Raw genomic sequence first — 17,710 nt, forward strand, 5'->3', positions numbered from 1 at the left:
AGTGCGCATTTGACTGCTTCTATAAGTTGTTGTAGCTGAGGCGGCGGTCAGGCTCGGAGTCATCTTGGAATCGCTAGTTCCTCATGCTTTCTCAGGGTCAGCATTGCTGCTTCAGATCTTGTCACAAACAGGTCCATACACTGGTAGTTCCAATCTCTGCAAGTGGGTTACTTTTTGCTGGGTACATAAGTATTGCCATACTGGGACAAGCCCAGCATCCTGTTTCCAACAGTGGCCAATCCAGGTCACAAATACCTGGCAAGATCCCCAAAAAGTACAAAACATTTTGTACTGCTTATCCCAGAAATAGTGGATTTTCCCCAAGTCCAATTCAATAATGGTCTATGGACTTCTCCTTTAGGAAGCTGTCCAAACCTTTTTTAAACTCTGCTAAGCTAACCGCCTTTACCACATTCTCTGACAATGAATTCCAGAGTTTAATTACACGTTGAGTGAAGAAACATTTTCTCCGATTCATTTTAAATTTACTACTTTGTAGCTTCATCGCATGCCCCCTAGTCCTAGAATTTGTGGAAAGCGTAAACAGACGCTTCACGTCTACCCATTCAACTCCAGTCATTATTTTATAGACCTCTATCATATCTCCCCTCAGCCGCCTTTTCTCCAAGCTAAAGAGCCCTAGCCGCATCATTTTCGTCGCCCTTCTCTGCACCTTTTCTAATTCCACTTTATCTTTTTTGAGATGCGGTGACCAGAATTGAACACAATATTCGAGGTGAAGTCGCACTATGGAGTGATACAAAGGCATTATAACATCCTCATTTTTGTTTTCCATTCCTTTCCTAATAATACCTAACATTCTATTTGGGTCATTCCATGCCAAGTGGTCTAAACCTTCCCACCATCATGTCTCCAATTTTGTTCATCTGTTGTGCGAGTCAGGTGTTAAACGAAGTTTCCCAAAATTTGTGGTCTCTAACTGCAATAGTTGCAGATCTAGACCCCCTTTTCTGAGAGGTTGTCAGTCCATGAGCGCGCGACATTTACCAAAATGCCATTTTTGGGGTCTAATAAAATCCAAACACATTTATAAGAATGGCTAAAAAATTCAAATCCTGTACAGTTTTTGATGCTAATTCCAATGCAATACATTTTAACATTATGGATGCAAAATCCAGTCAAACAAGTTGACTCAAAGTATGCATCAAAATTGGTCGCGACTCATCGGAACATATTTGGACCAATATTCAGACCACAACAACTTCCATGCAAACAAAGATACGGACTTGAAATTTTGAACAAGCATTATGCTTGTGCTGGACATAATACTGCCAGATTTGCAACTAACCAGCATCTATAACCGCCCTGCAGGATCTCTTCAAAGTTGGCACTGTCAGCGCAAATGGTAAAATATACCAAAGTTCAAAACCAATTATTAAAAAAGAGTCTGCCTGAATTAGCTTGTGAACAGTATCGTCTGAAAGAGAAAATTGTGCTCTACAACACTGATATGTTTTTGTTTTGCAATGCCACAATTAAGTAGCCATTTACTCAGGTCAAAATCTTTTATATTTATTCTTATAAATGTGTTTGGATTTTATTAGACCCCAAAAATGGCATTTTGGTAAATGTTGCGCGCTCATGGACTGACAACCTTTCAGAAAAGGGGATCTAGGTCTGCAACTATTGCAGTTAGAGACCTCAAATTTTGGGAAACTTCGTTTAACACCTGACACGCACAACAGATAAAACTTGAACAAAAGCATTTCAGTGACAATCTAACAGGGTGAGGATGGAGGTGGATGGGTGAGACAGGGGGATATGCATGGAGACAGGAGAGTGACAAACAAAGCAGTACAATTTACAATTTTATGGCTTATAATGGGCTTAACAGAGATCTGGGCTTTCTAGCCCATTATAAGCCATAAAATTGTAAATTGTACTGCTTTGTTTGTCACTCTCCTGTCTCCATGCATATCCCCCTGTCTCACCGATCCACCTCCATCCCCACCCTGTTAGACTGTCATTGAAATGCTTTGATGTCTCACTTATATATACTGTCATCTACCAAGATTTGCTTATTTCCGATCTGACGAAGAAGGGCAACCTTCGAAAGCTAATCAAGAAATGTACTAAGTTATGTCCAATAAAGGTATTATCTTATTTTCTTTTTCGTGTTTTATTTTGTTTTATTTCTATTGATTTTAAGCAAGAAACTAAGAAATGATTTATTCTTTTCTGACAACAAAGACATCTCATGAAGCTATATATCACTATTTGCAAAATATAAATGCCATTCAGCTCTAACTCTTCTACTGCTGCTTTTCCTTAGCCATCATTATTCCCCGGACTCATCTATATACTAACATACAGCCAGGAGACACAGATTTTTAAAAAATGCCATTTATATCCAAACAGACTTTAAAAAGAAATAAATATATACATCAGAAGTGGAAAATGTTAGCACATTTAGACTGATTCTGGACAGAACTTCTGCATGAAGGTATCTCTTCCCTCATTATTCAATACCTCTCTTTTAAATAATAGTAATAAAAATTTACGTGCATTTTTATATTAAACCACTGTATTCCACAAAATAAAAAGAGGAAGTTGTCACATACCATCTTTCTCTTTTTGATCTACGTACAGGAAAAAAGATGTTTAAATTCTCTCAGGTTTCAACCTAATTAAAGTTCAGAAACACCTTTTTACTTAAAAATAAAAACTCTGAATGTTGAGCACCTAATTCTCATAACATGTCTGTTTTGGTGACCCTTTACTAGGTGAAAAAACATCTCAACACCAATACAACTCTTGCTAGGGTGTCCCTGTAACCATCCCCTCCAAATGACGCAATTACGATTTAGGACAAATTACTACTGTAACCAATGAAAGGTTATTGTGTTGTGATAGTTCCTGTATGTACATCCATATGCTGCACAAGCCAACATGTTTCTAAATATAACTGAGATAAAATAATGATGAACAGCGTCAACATGGATACAGAAGCTGATAATGTAGTGTACCAATATGGCAGCTGCTGGGGGAAACTGACTTCAGCCTTGTGACATCATGCCGCCTCCTGTAATTTCTCCAACCTCCTTGGTTCCTACTGTGAGATTTTGTCTCACTGCAATATGAGATGAGGCGCTTAAGTGCTACCCACTTCCATTGGGAAATTGAACAAATGGATCAAAAGCAACACTGCTGGAGGGAAGTAGTATCTGCTGTGCTTCTCTTCTTCCAGCACCCCAGACACTGACTAGAACTGTGACAAGGATATGCTTCTACTTCTATTAACATGGTCTACATAGAGGGACATTTTGAAAAGAACGTCCAAGTTAGAATTAGGACGTCCTTCTCATAATATCCAACAAAAAGTCCATCTTACAACTATTTTTGAACTGAAAAAAAATCAGGATTTCCTGTTTGAAAATATGAGAAGGATGTTCTTGCGCTGAAAATGTCCAAAATGAACAGCCATTTTCCAGAATGAAACGTCCAAACTATGAATGCCAAAAAAGCAGGCACAAAAAAAGACCATGGCATCATTTGTACAAAATGGCCTCAAGTCCCTGCAGAGCAGAGGAGCAGCCTAGTGGTCAGTGCAGTGCACTTTAAACAACAGGATCCAGGTACAAGTCCACTTTAATTATGTTATGTTATTGTGAGCCCTCCAGGAACAAATAAAAACCCTACCTTTACCTAAAGGTACACCACTACAATATCCATCACGCTTACAGGTGTCTTATAAATTCAGGTACAGTAGGTATTAGTTCCAGGAGAGCTCACATATTTGTACAGAAATAAGAGTTAAAGTGGGAATTACACCTGGGTCCTGTTCTTGAAAGTCCACTGCACTGATCACTGTGCTGCATCTTGCACTTGCTTGCTGCTGTATTAGGAATGGCCATAATACCTGAAGCTGTTAGAGCCTGGTATCTGCTGTCACTTTTGTCAGGATTGCTGGACATACTTATATTAATATGAAACCAGTTTGACATACTTAGATTAATGTTAGACCAGCTTCTGACCTCTGAGAACTCCCCCCTCCCTCAGGAATCAGAGGATGGCAAAATGGACCAAATGGTGTTGAGCTGCTTGCTAGCCCTGTGTTTAATTACTCCTGATTAACATACCTTTTGTTCCATCTGGGAGCAGAGCTCTCTTTGAGAATAAAGGAGGCCAGACATAGAGGCTCCATCACTAGGGACTTCAAACAGGAGAATCTGTGAAATTGGTCACCTTTCCTGACTTCAGAGAAGGTACACTGAAGTTTGGCTGGGAAGGAAGATACGTTTTTTTGATCTCTCTCTGTTCTGGAGGTATAAAGGAGAGCACATGGTGCCCGGGGCACTTCTCTCTCTTGCTGTCTTTCCGTCTGCCCACCACCATCTTGAGCCCCAGAGCACAGGGCTCTGGGGGTTGGCAGTTTTTATCTCTTTCCCTCTTTCTGCACATGGTTCTGCTGGCGTAGCTGTTCTTTCTCTTTCTCTAAGTACACACACAGAGACAGCCCTGTACCACTTTCCTGTACTAAGTGCTGTGAGCCTATACATATCTGCAAATATAATATACTTTATATATCCAAACTCGTGTGGATTGTGTATTCTTTGGGTGCCCACTGCCTCTGTGAACTGGACTCGGGACCAACCCTAGACAACGATTGCTGACAACTTTCACTTAGAAGGGTGGGAGGGAGTCAGTAACCACTGGGAAATTAAGGAGGGGTCATGCCTTCATCTCTCCAGTGGTCAGCTGTTCAATAAGGGCACTGTTTTGTTCCCTGGACGTGATAGAAACAGGTGTAGATAAAAATGTCCTTTTTTGCCTTGGACAATTTCTTCCCAATCCATTATTGCTGAAAGATGTCCTAATTTTGGGCCTACTCTAGTCCTGCCCATAGCACACCTCCAACATGCCCCTTGCTATTTGGATGAACTGCAGTGTAAAATGTCCAAATTCTACCTTTTGAAAATCGTGATATGTCTATTTTGAGTAATCTGCTTTGAAAATGAGAGCCACTGTATTATAGGGGCCCATATTTATTTAGCAGGTCCCCATTCTGTTTTTGCTCACTGCATATTATCATGGTTTTAAAATGAATAATGTACTATGGAGTAGAGAATGGAGAAGCTCACTATCAACAGAACAAGAGAAGATGAGTATTATTGGGAGGGGAGTAGCTACTTGACTAGAGTGACTATCACTCGGGCTATTAGTATTAATTTGGCAATTATCTTAACTAACAGCTTAAACAGAATCAAAAAGGTTTGATTAAGTTTAGTTATTTTTTAAATAATACAGAGGTGTATGCATGCTTGTACAATTATTTCATACAGGTTATAAACATTTTTATATTTTTTATATCAAGACCAGCAGGATGCACTCCTTACAACTGGGTGATGTAATTCAGCAGAGACCGAGGTTAGAGCATCGTCTACAAAGCTGTATAAGCTATCCAGGGAACTGTACTGAGCATTCATGGGAATTCCAGTGGCCTCACCGTGGTTCTAGTTTTTCTGCAGATCCCTTGGCCTACCATGGTCATATCATGATGTAAGATAGGGAATTCTGGATTTTTCAGATTGCTTTTTGCATTGGTTTGCATCTTTATTTACCTTATTTTTTTCTGTTAGAGATACTCTATGTAAGGTTTTTATCGACGTTTTCTGTATTTATTTTTGTACAGCAGGTGCCTTGGATGAAATTTTTGTTCATTGAGTTGTTTGTTTTTTATGCAGCTACTTTTCCCTCAGGCCTCATGGTGCACTCGGTTGGTCGCTTGCCAACTGCACTCACAACTTGAGTTTGAATCCTGCAGTTGGTTTTCTATCATACCAAGAAATCATCATGCATATGGTGACCCCCATAATTTGTTTGCAACTTGGTACTTGTGTACAGAGGATTATCTTTACCTTATTTTTCATTTGATATCCTTGATTACCTTCGATGCCCTTAGTTGAGCCATCTATCAAAGGATGGCATGCAGGCATGTTTATTATTACATTTGTACCCCACGCTTTCGCACTCAAAGCAGGTTCAATGCGGCTTATATAGTAAAATGGATTACAGGATTTTGATAAGAAAATAAAAGGTAAAGTTAAATATAACAGAATAGCAAAAGTAACAGGTAGGTAGAGAAGGACAGGGGTGAAGGAGTAGGAAAGGTGCAAGCAAGGGTAGAAGAGGCAGGAGGAGGATGGGTGCAGGATAAGCAAATGGAATTTTGGTTGGAAAGATAGTCAAGGTCATTGTCGTTTATAACAGTCAAGTGCATATGGAGGGGGTCTTTAAGTACAATCCAGAATGGTCATCAGTGGCATCAACCACCTGGGCCCTAAAGAGCCATTGTAATGCTAGAGATACATTGGCATTCAAAAAAATAAAACTAAACATCAGGAAAGGGAATGGGACTTGATATACTGCCTTTCTTTGGTTACAATCAAAGCGGTTTATGTATTATAGACATGTACTTATTTTGTACCTGTGGCAATGGAGGGTTAAGTGACTTGCTCAGAGTCACAGGGAGCTGCAGTGGAAATCAAAACCCGTTCCCCAGGATCAAAGTTCATTGTACTAACCACTATGTTACTCCTCCACTCAAAGGCCATAAAGACAAAAATACAGTCTTAAGACTCGCTTGATGCAAGAAGAGATTCTACTGCATCAGTACTGACATTGAGGAACACCAATGTGGAGCAACAAGCAAAGACAAAGTAGTACTATCTTAGGTTCCTGACTGCATGATTTGGGGAGCAGGTAGATTCTAATAGCTGTCATATACTCATCCCAAGCTTCCCTGCAGAGAAGACTACCATCCTGGAACAGGTTTAATGGGCCATAGACTCAATGGGCCAGGTCTCAGCCACCAGTGCACCTTGGGTGAGTCACAAGGAAAAGTGGGTGGTGCCAGGGTACAGTGCTGGGCATCTTTTAGTTTCTCAGCCTCTATAAGAAATATGTGACAGTGCCTGTCTGACATATTAAAGGTGGCACAGGAGAATGTGAAGTTGTTTCTGTCTTCATCTGTGACAAGAAGGCAGTACTGAATTCAAAAGGCTCCTGGATTTGAGTGGCAAAAGCTACTACTACTACTTATTTCTGTAGCGCTGCTAGACGTACACAGCGCTGTACACTTGAACATGAAGAGACAGTCCCTGCTCGACAGAGCTTACAATCTAATTAGGACAGACAAACAGGACAAACAAGAGATAGGACCTAGTCCTCTCTGACCTGTGGTAGGAAGGTTTACCAAAATGCTATGTTCATATCCTGCATCACATTATACCAACTCTTCATGGGCTAAGTATATGTGAAACAAACTGGAATGAGTATGAATGCCTACAGACTTATAGCTGTGGGCATTATACCTGCTTTGATGTACCAGAAAAGTTGCTGAGGTTTAACATTTGCTCAACACCAATAGTGAATAGGACAAAAAAGTAGTTTACAAAAAAAAAGAAAAAGTAAGCAAAACAGTTATGTCGTATTGCAAACATAATGCAATCATCATCAGAGGAGGACAATACACAAATAGGTCACTAATACAATTCTTGCCTACTAGAAAGCGGACATGAATAAAAACTACTGCAGCAGAGATTGAGAAAGTGGCCCTGTGCAGTAAGACCTATCATCGGCAATTGTGACAAACCAACTGGTTCTATTATTCTATATATTCCCAAAAGGCACAATGAAAAACACAAGCTTTGAGAGCAGCCTTAAATTTAAGATAACTTCCCTCTGACGTCTGGTAGAAGCATAATTCAAAGCAGAGCAGCAAGATGAAGACACCCTCCAAGTACTGTCATAACAAATCTCCACAATAGAAGATAACTGAAGTTGAAATGCTTGAATAAACCTAAAAGGCCATATTGACATATGCAGCCCTGCAAAATAGAGAATGTTTTCAAAGAGAAGCTTGAGGCAGCATTAGTCCAAATTAATGGCCACTGTATTAGGCTTCAAACCCCCTCTGTAGCCACTTCTGACCCACCCTCCTTTTCATCTACGAGGTACTCAAGTGGGATGCTTTGTAAGCACTTCAGTCCATCAAAGAGACAGAATTCTCTGATCCATTCTTAGCACAAAAACTGAATGCTTTCTACATGTGTCAGAATCAGATTTACTTCCATACAGTTGACACTTATTATGAAAAAGATAAATCAATTTCTGTATAGCCTTTTGTTTCTAGATTTCTTTGTTGTACTTACTTTCTATTGAAACTGCCAATCAGGTATCCTTCTTTGTCTTAGTATACTGCCATTAGACTTTTGTGAGCTGAGATACGTAACCTGAAAGATCTTATTTTTTGGTAGGGGTCACTGAATTTCAGATCTCATAATTTACCTTTCCAGAAGTAAATATGCCTAGCACAGCGTGGCTTGTAAGTGTTTTGTCTTAAAACGTCCACTCAAATTTTGTTTGGATCCCAGTAAGCCTTGTACTTCCATGTATATGCACACAGTCTGATTGAGTAGTAGAACTCATATGTTATGCCCAAACAGGTCAGTCTGGAAGGACATGTCAAGGCTTATAGCATCAGAACCATGGTGATATCAGTAGTCAATTTCCAAGGAAAAGATCTGAAAATTTCTGACATGGGTTTCTGTCTACACAATTGCATCCTAATACTGTTTGGATAAAGATTCCCAATGGAATAGTGGGTTTGATCAATCAGTCCTGTGATGTATCCTTGAAAATTAGGATGCAACTTCATCTCTACTTAGGTCTCATTTTTTATTGTTTGTTTTCAAAAATAATGTAAACATGGCCTGCCACTATCAAAAACAAGTTTTTTGCCCATTGGCATAATTTTTTTTCATGCTACTTTTATTTAAAGGCTATCTATAGCTAGAGAGTCCCATTTGTGAAGACAATGATATTCTGCTGTACTCAGAAAAGAAGTTCAACATTAACAAATATTTCCAAGGATCATATGATATCAGACCTCACAAAATTCTCCCACCTCCTCAGAATTAGTTTCTCCTTGTCATATCTATATGCTGAACTGAAGTGGTTCTTCACAACAGTGCTGGCAGGGAAGCCGCTACACATGCTCAGTAGAGAATTCTGGAACACTCTACAGCTTTTTCGGTAATGCTGATTAATGCTCTAGCCTTGATTTCCACTGGATAGCCTCACACTTTTGAGGGCTGATATCCTACTCTGGGAGAATATCTGTTAGAGGTAAGCAGCTTCACTACATACAATAACAAACTTAGTAAAGATTTAGAAAGCTTAAAATAATCCATTCTTCCCATATTGTCATTTTCCTTTAGAAGATAATTGAACTAGCAGAAAATTATGTTGTATCTGTGTTACAGTCTAATAATATATTTTGCATTTCTCTGGTTCACTGTTAGTTCTACACTTCTTTTTCTCCATCTGTGTCTGGGATTCCTTCTGTTCTTCCGCCCAGTGTTTCCTTTGGATCTCTGCAGGGAGCATTTCAACCCAAGGTGAGCCCCAGCTATTTGGCACTCTGACTTGTAGGAGTATCGGCATAGCCAGAAGTGAATTTCTGGGTGGGCCCATACATTTCCTCCTTGAGCCCCCACATTAAAAATTAATAACTTAACTGGCAAGGATAAGCCTGCCAGCTAAAGATCTCCATCGGAAATACCCCCTCCCAGGCTGTCTGAACATTGGTGAACAAGTCATCAGTGCACTTCCAGCCACCAACATTGGCACCCCCTGCACATGCTCAGTTGATGCACATGAGCTGAGCATGCATGAAGAGTGCCAACTTCTTCAACTGGAAGCAGGCCATTGTCTTCACCAGTGTTAAAACATCCAGCAGAGGACATCATCATCTGGTGGGCCTTGGAGCATCCAAGGATGTGTTCCATTGTTGGGGGCCCCTGCCCACTCTGGCCCACCCATGGCTATGCCACTGAGTAGTGTGTAGTGTGATTTGGGATTCTTTATTTCTCCAATAGCAAGCAGTTACAATTGTGTATCATATTCTTTGCATGCATCAACAGAACAGCTGCAGAGCTTTCTTACAATGCCTGTGTTTTTACTAGACAGCTTTATGTGCTCCATACTTGACAACTTTTCTTTTTTTACATGCCCATCAGAAAATGTTTTCCAACTGCGCCAAAAGGTGGTGTGTTTTTTTTTTGGTAGTCATTTTGTTTTTTATTATTAATACCCTAATAATCCATGCACTGGGTACTTGCTATTAGGAATAAATTCAATCTATACTATAAGCAAGCTGAATGCTCTCATCAGTTATGGAGGTAAGACTTCAGATTCCCTGCTTTCACCACTCGATTGGGAACGCTTAATAGAGAGCCCCTGTTTCTCCAGTGCTTCTTCAGGAGCTGTGCCCTCGGCTACTAAGTCTGCCCTTTTCAAGTTCACCCTGCAGCAAATATATAAGCATAACCATTTCGAGAGTGGATCATTAGAGTAACTTTATAGAGAGATGTGCACGAAGACGCCTACCTTTCAAAGGTCCTGCTCGCTTCTACTGCGGGACTCCTACTATCTAAAATGGTGTCAGGGTTTTTAAACCCGACTCTTCCTTCCGGTCTCTACAGACCTGATTCTTAAAGGGACCTCACTCTTGCCCACATTTATCATTATTCTTCCCCTCTTTATAGAAATGTTTTCCACTCTATGCGCGTATTTAGACCTTTGGGTGTTAACGTTTTTAACCTAAAGATCCATTGTTGTTCCACCTGTACTAAAGCCCGATCTCGGTTTCCACCTCTTAGTGATTTCTCCACTTGATCTATAACTGTGCATTTAAAGTCCACAAACGTATGATGATGTTCCATACAGTGCGTCACTAAAGGGTCTTCCCTGCGCTGATGCGTGATGCTGAATTTATGATCACCTAGACGCTGTTACAGTGCTCGTGTGGTTTTCCCAACGTATAATTTTGGACAGGTGCATTGTAACACATACACTACATGGTTGCTGTTGCAATCTGTATTATGTCTTAACCTGTATATTCTACTTTCTCCGAGGACAAGCAGGCTGCTTGTTCTCACGACTGGGTTGACGTCCACGGCAGCCCCCACCAACCGGAACAAAACTTTGCGGGCGGTCCCGCACGCAGGGCACGCCCACCGCGCATGCGCGGCCGTCTTCCCGCCTGTGTGCGACCGTTCCCGCTCAGTCTTTCTTTTTCCGCGCTGGAGAGAGCTGCATTCGTCTCTCTCTTTGTCAGCCCCGGAAACCGGATCGCGCTTTTGCCGCGAATTTTCTCCTTTTTTGTTGATTCGTCGTTTTCCTTTTTGGTTTCTTAAAAAAAAAACGCTAACTTTGTTTTTCCCTCGTCTCTTAGCGGGGGCGTCGCGTTGTGGCCTTGTGGCCGCGCGGTCGATTTGTTTTCGAGGTGTGATTTTTACCGCCACCATCGACGACTTTAACTTCGCCGACGCGATTTTTCCGTCGATGTCCTCGAAGGTCCCGAGTGGATTTAAAAAGTGTGGTCGGTGCGGCCGGCATATCTCGCAGACCGACACTCACGCTTGGTGCCTCCAGTGCCTCGGGCCGGAGCACGATACCAAGACGTGTACTTTGTGTCTCGGTCTCCGGAAACGGACACAGGTAGCGAGACAAGTTCTTCGGGACCGTCTTTTTGGAACTTGCGCCGGCCCCTCGACTTCGACGGCATCGGTATCGACGGCCGGTTCTTCGATACCGGTATCGGTGTCCACGAAATCGGCACCGACGGCATCAACCACAGGAGCACAGGTCCCGTCGGCCCGCCGGTCCTCCGGAGAAGGCAGGGGTGAGAGGCCGCGTGGGCAATCGGCCCCGGTCACTCCCTCTACCCAGGGCCCTCGGGACCGAACCCTGTCGGACCCGATCCCTCGAGGCCGAGGGGGATCGACTTCCTCCTCGTCAGTTCCACCGAGCGCCGATGACGGGCACCGCAAAAAGACGAAGAAGCACTGTCATCGGTCGCCCACGACGCATCCGGCTCCCGGCGCCAGGGATGAGTCGACGCCGAGGAAGCGGCAGCGTCGAGAGGAGAGGTCCCCCTCTGTAGTAGAGGTACCGCCACGTCAGGGTGCCAGCACTTCGGTGCAGTCTCCTGGACCCGAACAGCTTCCGGCACCGATGCCTCTACCGGCCCCCTCGCCTTTCCCGACAGCGTGCCTGGACGAGTGCCTCCGAGCCATCCTTCCGGGGATTCTGGAAGGGCTGATGCGCCAGACTGTGCTGGTGCCGGGGGTGCTTGCGCCCTCGGCGCCGTTGACTGTGGCGCCGGCGTGCTCTAGCCCGGTGCCGAGGCCTTCGACGCCGCTTGTGGCGCCGGTCTCGACCGCCACGCAGGTGGAGTCAACGTCGATGGAGGGAGCTTCATCCCCGCCGGCGCGGGAGTCCACCACTCGACGACGCCACCGAGGCCTCGATGCCTCGACGTCGAGCCGGGCCCGGTTGAGGACTGAACTGCACGAGCTCATGTCCGACACTGAGGAAGAGGCCTCGTGGGGGGAGGAGGAGGACCACAGATATTTCTCCTCAGAGGAGTCTGTGGGCCTTTCCTCCGACCCCACTCCTTCACCAGAGAGAAAGCTCTCGCCACCTGAGAGCCTCTCCTTTGCCTCCTTCGTCAGGGATATGTCTATTTGCATTCCCTTTCCTGTGGTCTCTGTGGATGAGCCGAGGGCTGAGATGCTCGAGGTCCTCGACTATCCATCACCACCTAGAGAGTCCTCCACGGTGCCGTTGCACAATGTCCTCAAGGAGACACTGCTTCGGAACTGGTTGAGACCGTTATCTAATCCCACCATCCCCAAGAAAGCAGAGTCCCAATACAGAATCCACTCGGACCCAGAGTTAATGCGGCCCCAATTGCCTCATGACTCGGCGGTCGTGGACTCTGCTCTCAAGAGGGCACGGAGTTCGAGGGATACCGCCTCGGCGCCCCCGGGGCGGGAGTCTCGCACTCTGGACTCGTTTGGGAGGAAGGCCTACCAATCTTCCATGCTTGTGACCCGCATCCAGTCTTACCAGCTCTACACGAGCATCCACATGCGGAATAATGTGAAGCAACTGGCGGACCTGATTGACAAGCTCCCGCCAGAGCAGTCTAGGCCTTTTCAGGAGGTGGTCAGGCAGCTGAAGGCGTGCAGAAAGTTCCTGTCCAGGGGTATATATGACACCTGTGACGTGGCATCTTGTGCTGCGGCCCAAGGGATAGTGATGCGCAGGCTCTCATGGCTGCGTGCCTCTGACCTGGACAACCGCATCCAGCAGAGACTGGCCGACGTCCCTTGCCGGGGGGATAATATTTTTGGCGAGAAGGTCGAGCAGCTGGTGGACCAACTGCATCAGCGGGAAACCGCCCTCGACAAGCTCTCCCACCGGGCGCCTTCAGCATCCACCTCAGCAGGTGGACGTTTTTCCCGGGCCCGGCAGGCTGCGCCCTACGCCTATAACAAGCGTAGGTACACCCAGCCGGCCCGAAGGCCTCGTCAGGCACAGGGACAGTCCCAGCGCGCTCGTTCCCGTCAACAGCGTGCGCCTAAGCAGCCCCCGGCGCCTCCACAGCAAAAACCGGGGACGGGTTTTTGACTGGATCCATGGGAACATAGCCGCCCTCAAAGTGTCCGTACCGGACGATCTGCCGGTCGGATGGAGGTTAAAATTTTTCCACCAAAGGTGGCCTCTCATAACCTCCGACCAGTGGGTTCTCCAAATAGTGCGGTGCGGATACGCCCTGAATTTGTTCTCCCTTCTACCAAATTGTCCTCCGGGAGCTCAGTCCTTCAGCTCGCATCACAAGCAGGTACTTGCAGAGGAACTCTCCGCCCTTCTCAGCGCCAATGCGGTCGAGCCCATACCACCCAGGCAGGAAGGGCAGGGATTCTATTCCAGGTACTTCCTTGTGGAAAAGAAAACAGGGGGGATGCGTCCCATCCTAGACCTGAGAGGCCTGAACAAATTCCTGGTCAAAGAAAAGTTCAGGATGCTTTCCTTGGGCACCCTTCTGCCCATGATTCAGAAAAACGATTGGCTATGTTCCCTGGATTTAAAGGACGCATACACTCACATCCCGATACTGCCAGCTCTCAGACAGTATCTCAGATTCCACCTGGGCACATGGCACTTTCAGTATTGTGTGCTGCCCTTTGGGCTCGCCTCTGCCCCACGGGTGTTCACGAAGTGCCTCGTGGTGGTGGCGGCGTATCTACGCAAGCTGAGAGTGCACGTGTTCCCATATCTCGACGATTGGCTGGTCAAGAACACCTCAGAGGTGGGAGCTCTCCGGTCCATGCAGTGCACTATTCGCCTCCAGGAGCTGCGTGGGTTTGTGATAAATTACCCAAAGTCCCATCTCCAGCCTGCCCAATCTCTGGAATTCATAGGAGCTCTGCTGAATACTCAGACGGCTCAGGCCTTTCTTCCAGAAGCGAGGGCCAACAACCTCCTGTCCCTGGCTTCCCAGACCAGAGCGTCTCAGCAGATCACAGCTCGGCAGATGTTGAGACTTCTGGGTCATATGGCCTCTACAGTACATGTGACTCCCATGGCTCGTCTTCACATGAGATCTGCTCAATGGACCCTAGCTTCCCAGTGGTATCAAGCCACCGGGAATCTAGAAGATGTCATCCGCCTCTCCACCAGCTGCCGCAATTCACTGCACTGGTGGACCATTCGGACCAATTTGACCTTTGGACGCCCATTCCAAATTCCACAGCCCACGAAAGTGCTAACGACGGATGCGTCTCTCCTGGGCTGGGGGGCTCATGTCGATGGGCTTCACACCCAAGGACTGTGGTCCTTCCAGGAAAAGGATCTTCAGATCAACCTCCTGGAGCTCCGAGTGGTCTGGAACGCACTGAAGGCTTTCAGAGATCGGCTGTCCTGTCAAATTATCCAAATTCAGACAGACCATCAGGTTGCAATGTATTACATCAACAAGCAGGGGGGCACCGGATCTCGCCCCCTGTGTCAGGAAGCCGTCGGGATGTGGCGTTGGGCCTGCCAGTTCGGCATGCTCCTCCAAGCCACATACCTAGCAGGCTTAAACAACAGTCTGGCCGACAGACTGAGCAGAGTCATGCAACCGCACGAGTGGTCGCTCCATTCCAGAGTGGTACGCAAGATCTTCCGAGAGTGGGGCACCCCCTCGGTGGACCTTTTCGCCTCTCAGACCAACCACAAGCTGCCTCTGTTCCAGACTACAGGCACACGGCAGGCTAGCGTCGGATGCCTTTCTCCTCCATTGGGGGACCGGCCTCCTGTATGCTTATCCTCCCATACCTTTGGTGGGGAAGACCTTACTGAAGCTCAAGCAAGACCACGGCACCATGATTTTTGGCCCCGTCAGATCTGGTTCCCTCTTCTTCTGGAGTTGTCCTCCAAAGAACCGTGGAGATTGGAGTGTTTTCCGACTCTCATTTCGCAGAACAACGGAGCGTTGCTGCACCCCAACCTTCAGTCTCTGGCTCTCACGGCCTGGATGTTGAGGGCGTAGACTTCGCTTCGTTGGGTCTGTCTGAGGGTGTCTCCCGTGTCTTGCTTGCCTCTAGGAAGGATTCCACTAAAAAGAGTTACTTTTTCAAGTGGAGGAGGTTTGTCGTTTGGTGTGAGAGCAAGGCCCTAGAACCTCGTTCTTGTCCTGCACAGAACCTGCTTGAATACCTTCTACACTTATCAGAGTCTGGCCTCAAGACCAACTCAGTAAGGAATCACCTTAGTGCGATTAGTGCTTACCATTATCGTGTAGAAGGTAAAGCCATCTCTGGAGAGCTTTAGTCGTTCGATTCATGAGAGGCTTGCTTTTGTCAAAGCCCCCTGTCAAGCCTCCTGCAGTGTCATGGGATCTCAACGTCATCCTCACCCAGCTGATGAAACCTCCTTTTGAGCCACTGAATTCCTGCCATCTGAAGTACTTGACCTGGAAGGTGATTTTCTTGGTGGCAGTTACTTCAGCTCGTAGGGTCAGCGAGCTTCAAGCCTTGGTAGCTCATGCTCCGTATACTAAATTTCATCATAACAGAGTAGTGCTCCGCACTCACCCTAAGTTCCTGCCGAAGGTGGTGTCGGAGTTCCATCTTAACCAGTCAATTGTCCTGCCAACATTCTTTCCCAGACCGCATACCCGGCCTGCTGAACGTCAGTTGCACACATTGGACTGCAAGAGAGCATTGGCCTATTTGGAGCGGACACAGCCCCACAGACGCCCAATTGTTTGTTTCTTTCGACCCTAACAGGATAGGGGTCACTGTCGGGAAACGCACCATCTCCAATTGGCTAGCAGATTGCATTTCCTTCACTTACGCCCAGGCTGGGCTGACTCTTGAGGGTCATGTCACGGCTCATAGTGTCAGAGCCATGGCAGCGTCGGTGGCTCACTTGAAGTCAGCCACTATTGAAGAGATTTGCAAGGCTGCGACGTGGTCATCTGTCCACACATTCACATCACATTACTGCCTCCAGCAGGATACCCGACGCGATAGTCGGTTCGGGCAGCCGGTGCTGCAGAATCTGTTTGGGGTTTAAATCCAACTCCACCCTCCATGACCCGAATTTATTCTGGTCAGGCTGCACTCTCAGTTAGTTGTTCTTCGTAGGTCAATTTCTGTTATACCCTCGCCGTTGCGAGGTTCAATTGACCTGGGTTCTTGTTTTGAGTGAGCCTGAGAGCTAGGGATACCCCAGTCGTGAGAACAAGCAGCCTGCTTGTCCTCGGAGAAAGCGAATGATACATACCTGTAGCAGGTGTTCTCCGAGGACAGCAGGCTGATTGTTCTCACCTTCCCTCCCTCCTCCCCTTTGGAGTTGCGTTTCATAAATTTTGCTTGTCATTCAACTGAGCGGGAACGGTCGCGCACGGGCGGGAAGACGGCCGCGCATGCACGGTGGGCGTGCCCTGCGTGCGGGACCGCCCGCAAAGTTTTGTTCCGGTTGGTGGGGGCTGCCGTGGACGTCAACCCAGTCGTGAGAACAATCAGCCTGCTGTCCTCGGAGAACACCTGCTACAGGTATGTATCATTCGCTATCCAGCATGAGGCAGTTAGAGGAACAACAACAAACATGTGTTTTAAGATACACACACGGTATACAAATAGTAGTACAAATATTAAAACAACATTGGAGGGTAATACAATCACACCCAGAACAAAAAAGAAAAAAATTACTTGTGAAAATAAAAGTGAAAAATTGAAGTAATTGTTCTAAGCAAGGTTTTTATGACCAGTGATGAACACCATGCCCCCAGTTAAAGCCGCTGAAAATTGAAAGTAAGCGGTCGGGCGTTTTGAGGTCTCTTCCTTGCTTTTTTGAAAAAAGTTTTTTTTGAAATATTCTGTAAGAAAGCAAACATATTTCCATATACAGTGGGGGAAATAAGTATTTGATCCCTTGCTGATTTTGTAAGTTTGCCCACTGACAAAGACATGAGCAGCCCATAATTGAAGGGTAGGTTATTGGTAACAGTGAGAGATAGCACATCACAAATTAAATCCGGAAAATCACATTGTGGAAAGTATATGAATTTATTTGCATTCTGCAGAGGGAAATAAGTATTTGATCCCCCACCAACCAGTAAGAGATCTGGCCCCTACAGACCAGGTAGATGCTCCAAATCAACTCGTTACCTGCATGACAGACAGCTGTCGGCAATGGTCACCTGTATGAAAGACACCTGTCCACAGACTCAGTGAATCAGTCAGACTCTAACCTCTACAAAATGGCCAAGAGCAAGGAGCTGTCTAAGGATGTCAGGGACAAGATCATACACCTGCACAAGGCTGGAATGGGCTACAAGCCATCA

At 45.7% G+C, this 17,710-nt stretch overlaps 1 protein-coding gene across 1 annotated transcript in view; it reads left to right on the forward strand.

The window, feature by feature from the left end:
* Positions 1 to 17,710, forward strand: part of FBRS (fibrosin) — a 592,459-nt gene that overhangs the window by 519,477 nt on the left and 55,272 nt on the right. Inside the window, exon 11 of the mRNA XM_030209049.1 lies at positions 9,327 to 9,422. Coding sequence (XP_030064909.1) covers positions 9,327 to 9,422 — 96 coding nt within the window. The remainder of the gene's footprint in view (positions 1 to 9,326; positions 9,423 to 17,710) is intronic.

The sequence above is a fragment of the Microcaecilia unicolor genome, chromosome 7 (genome assembly GCF_901765095.1).
Source record: "Microcaecilia unicolor chromosome 7, aMicUni1.1, whole genome shotgun sequence".
NCBI classification, from domain to species: domain Eukaryota; kingdom Metazoa; phylum Chordata; class Amphibia; order Gymnophiona; family Siphonopidae; genus Microcaecilia; species Microcaecilia unicolor.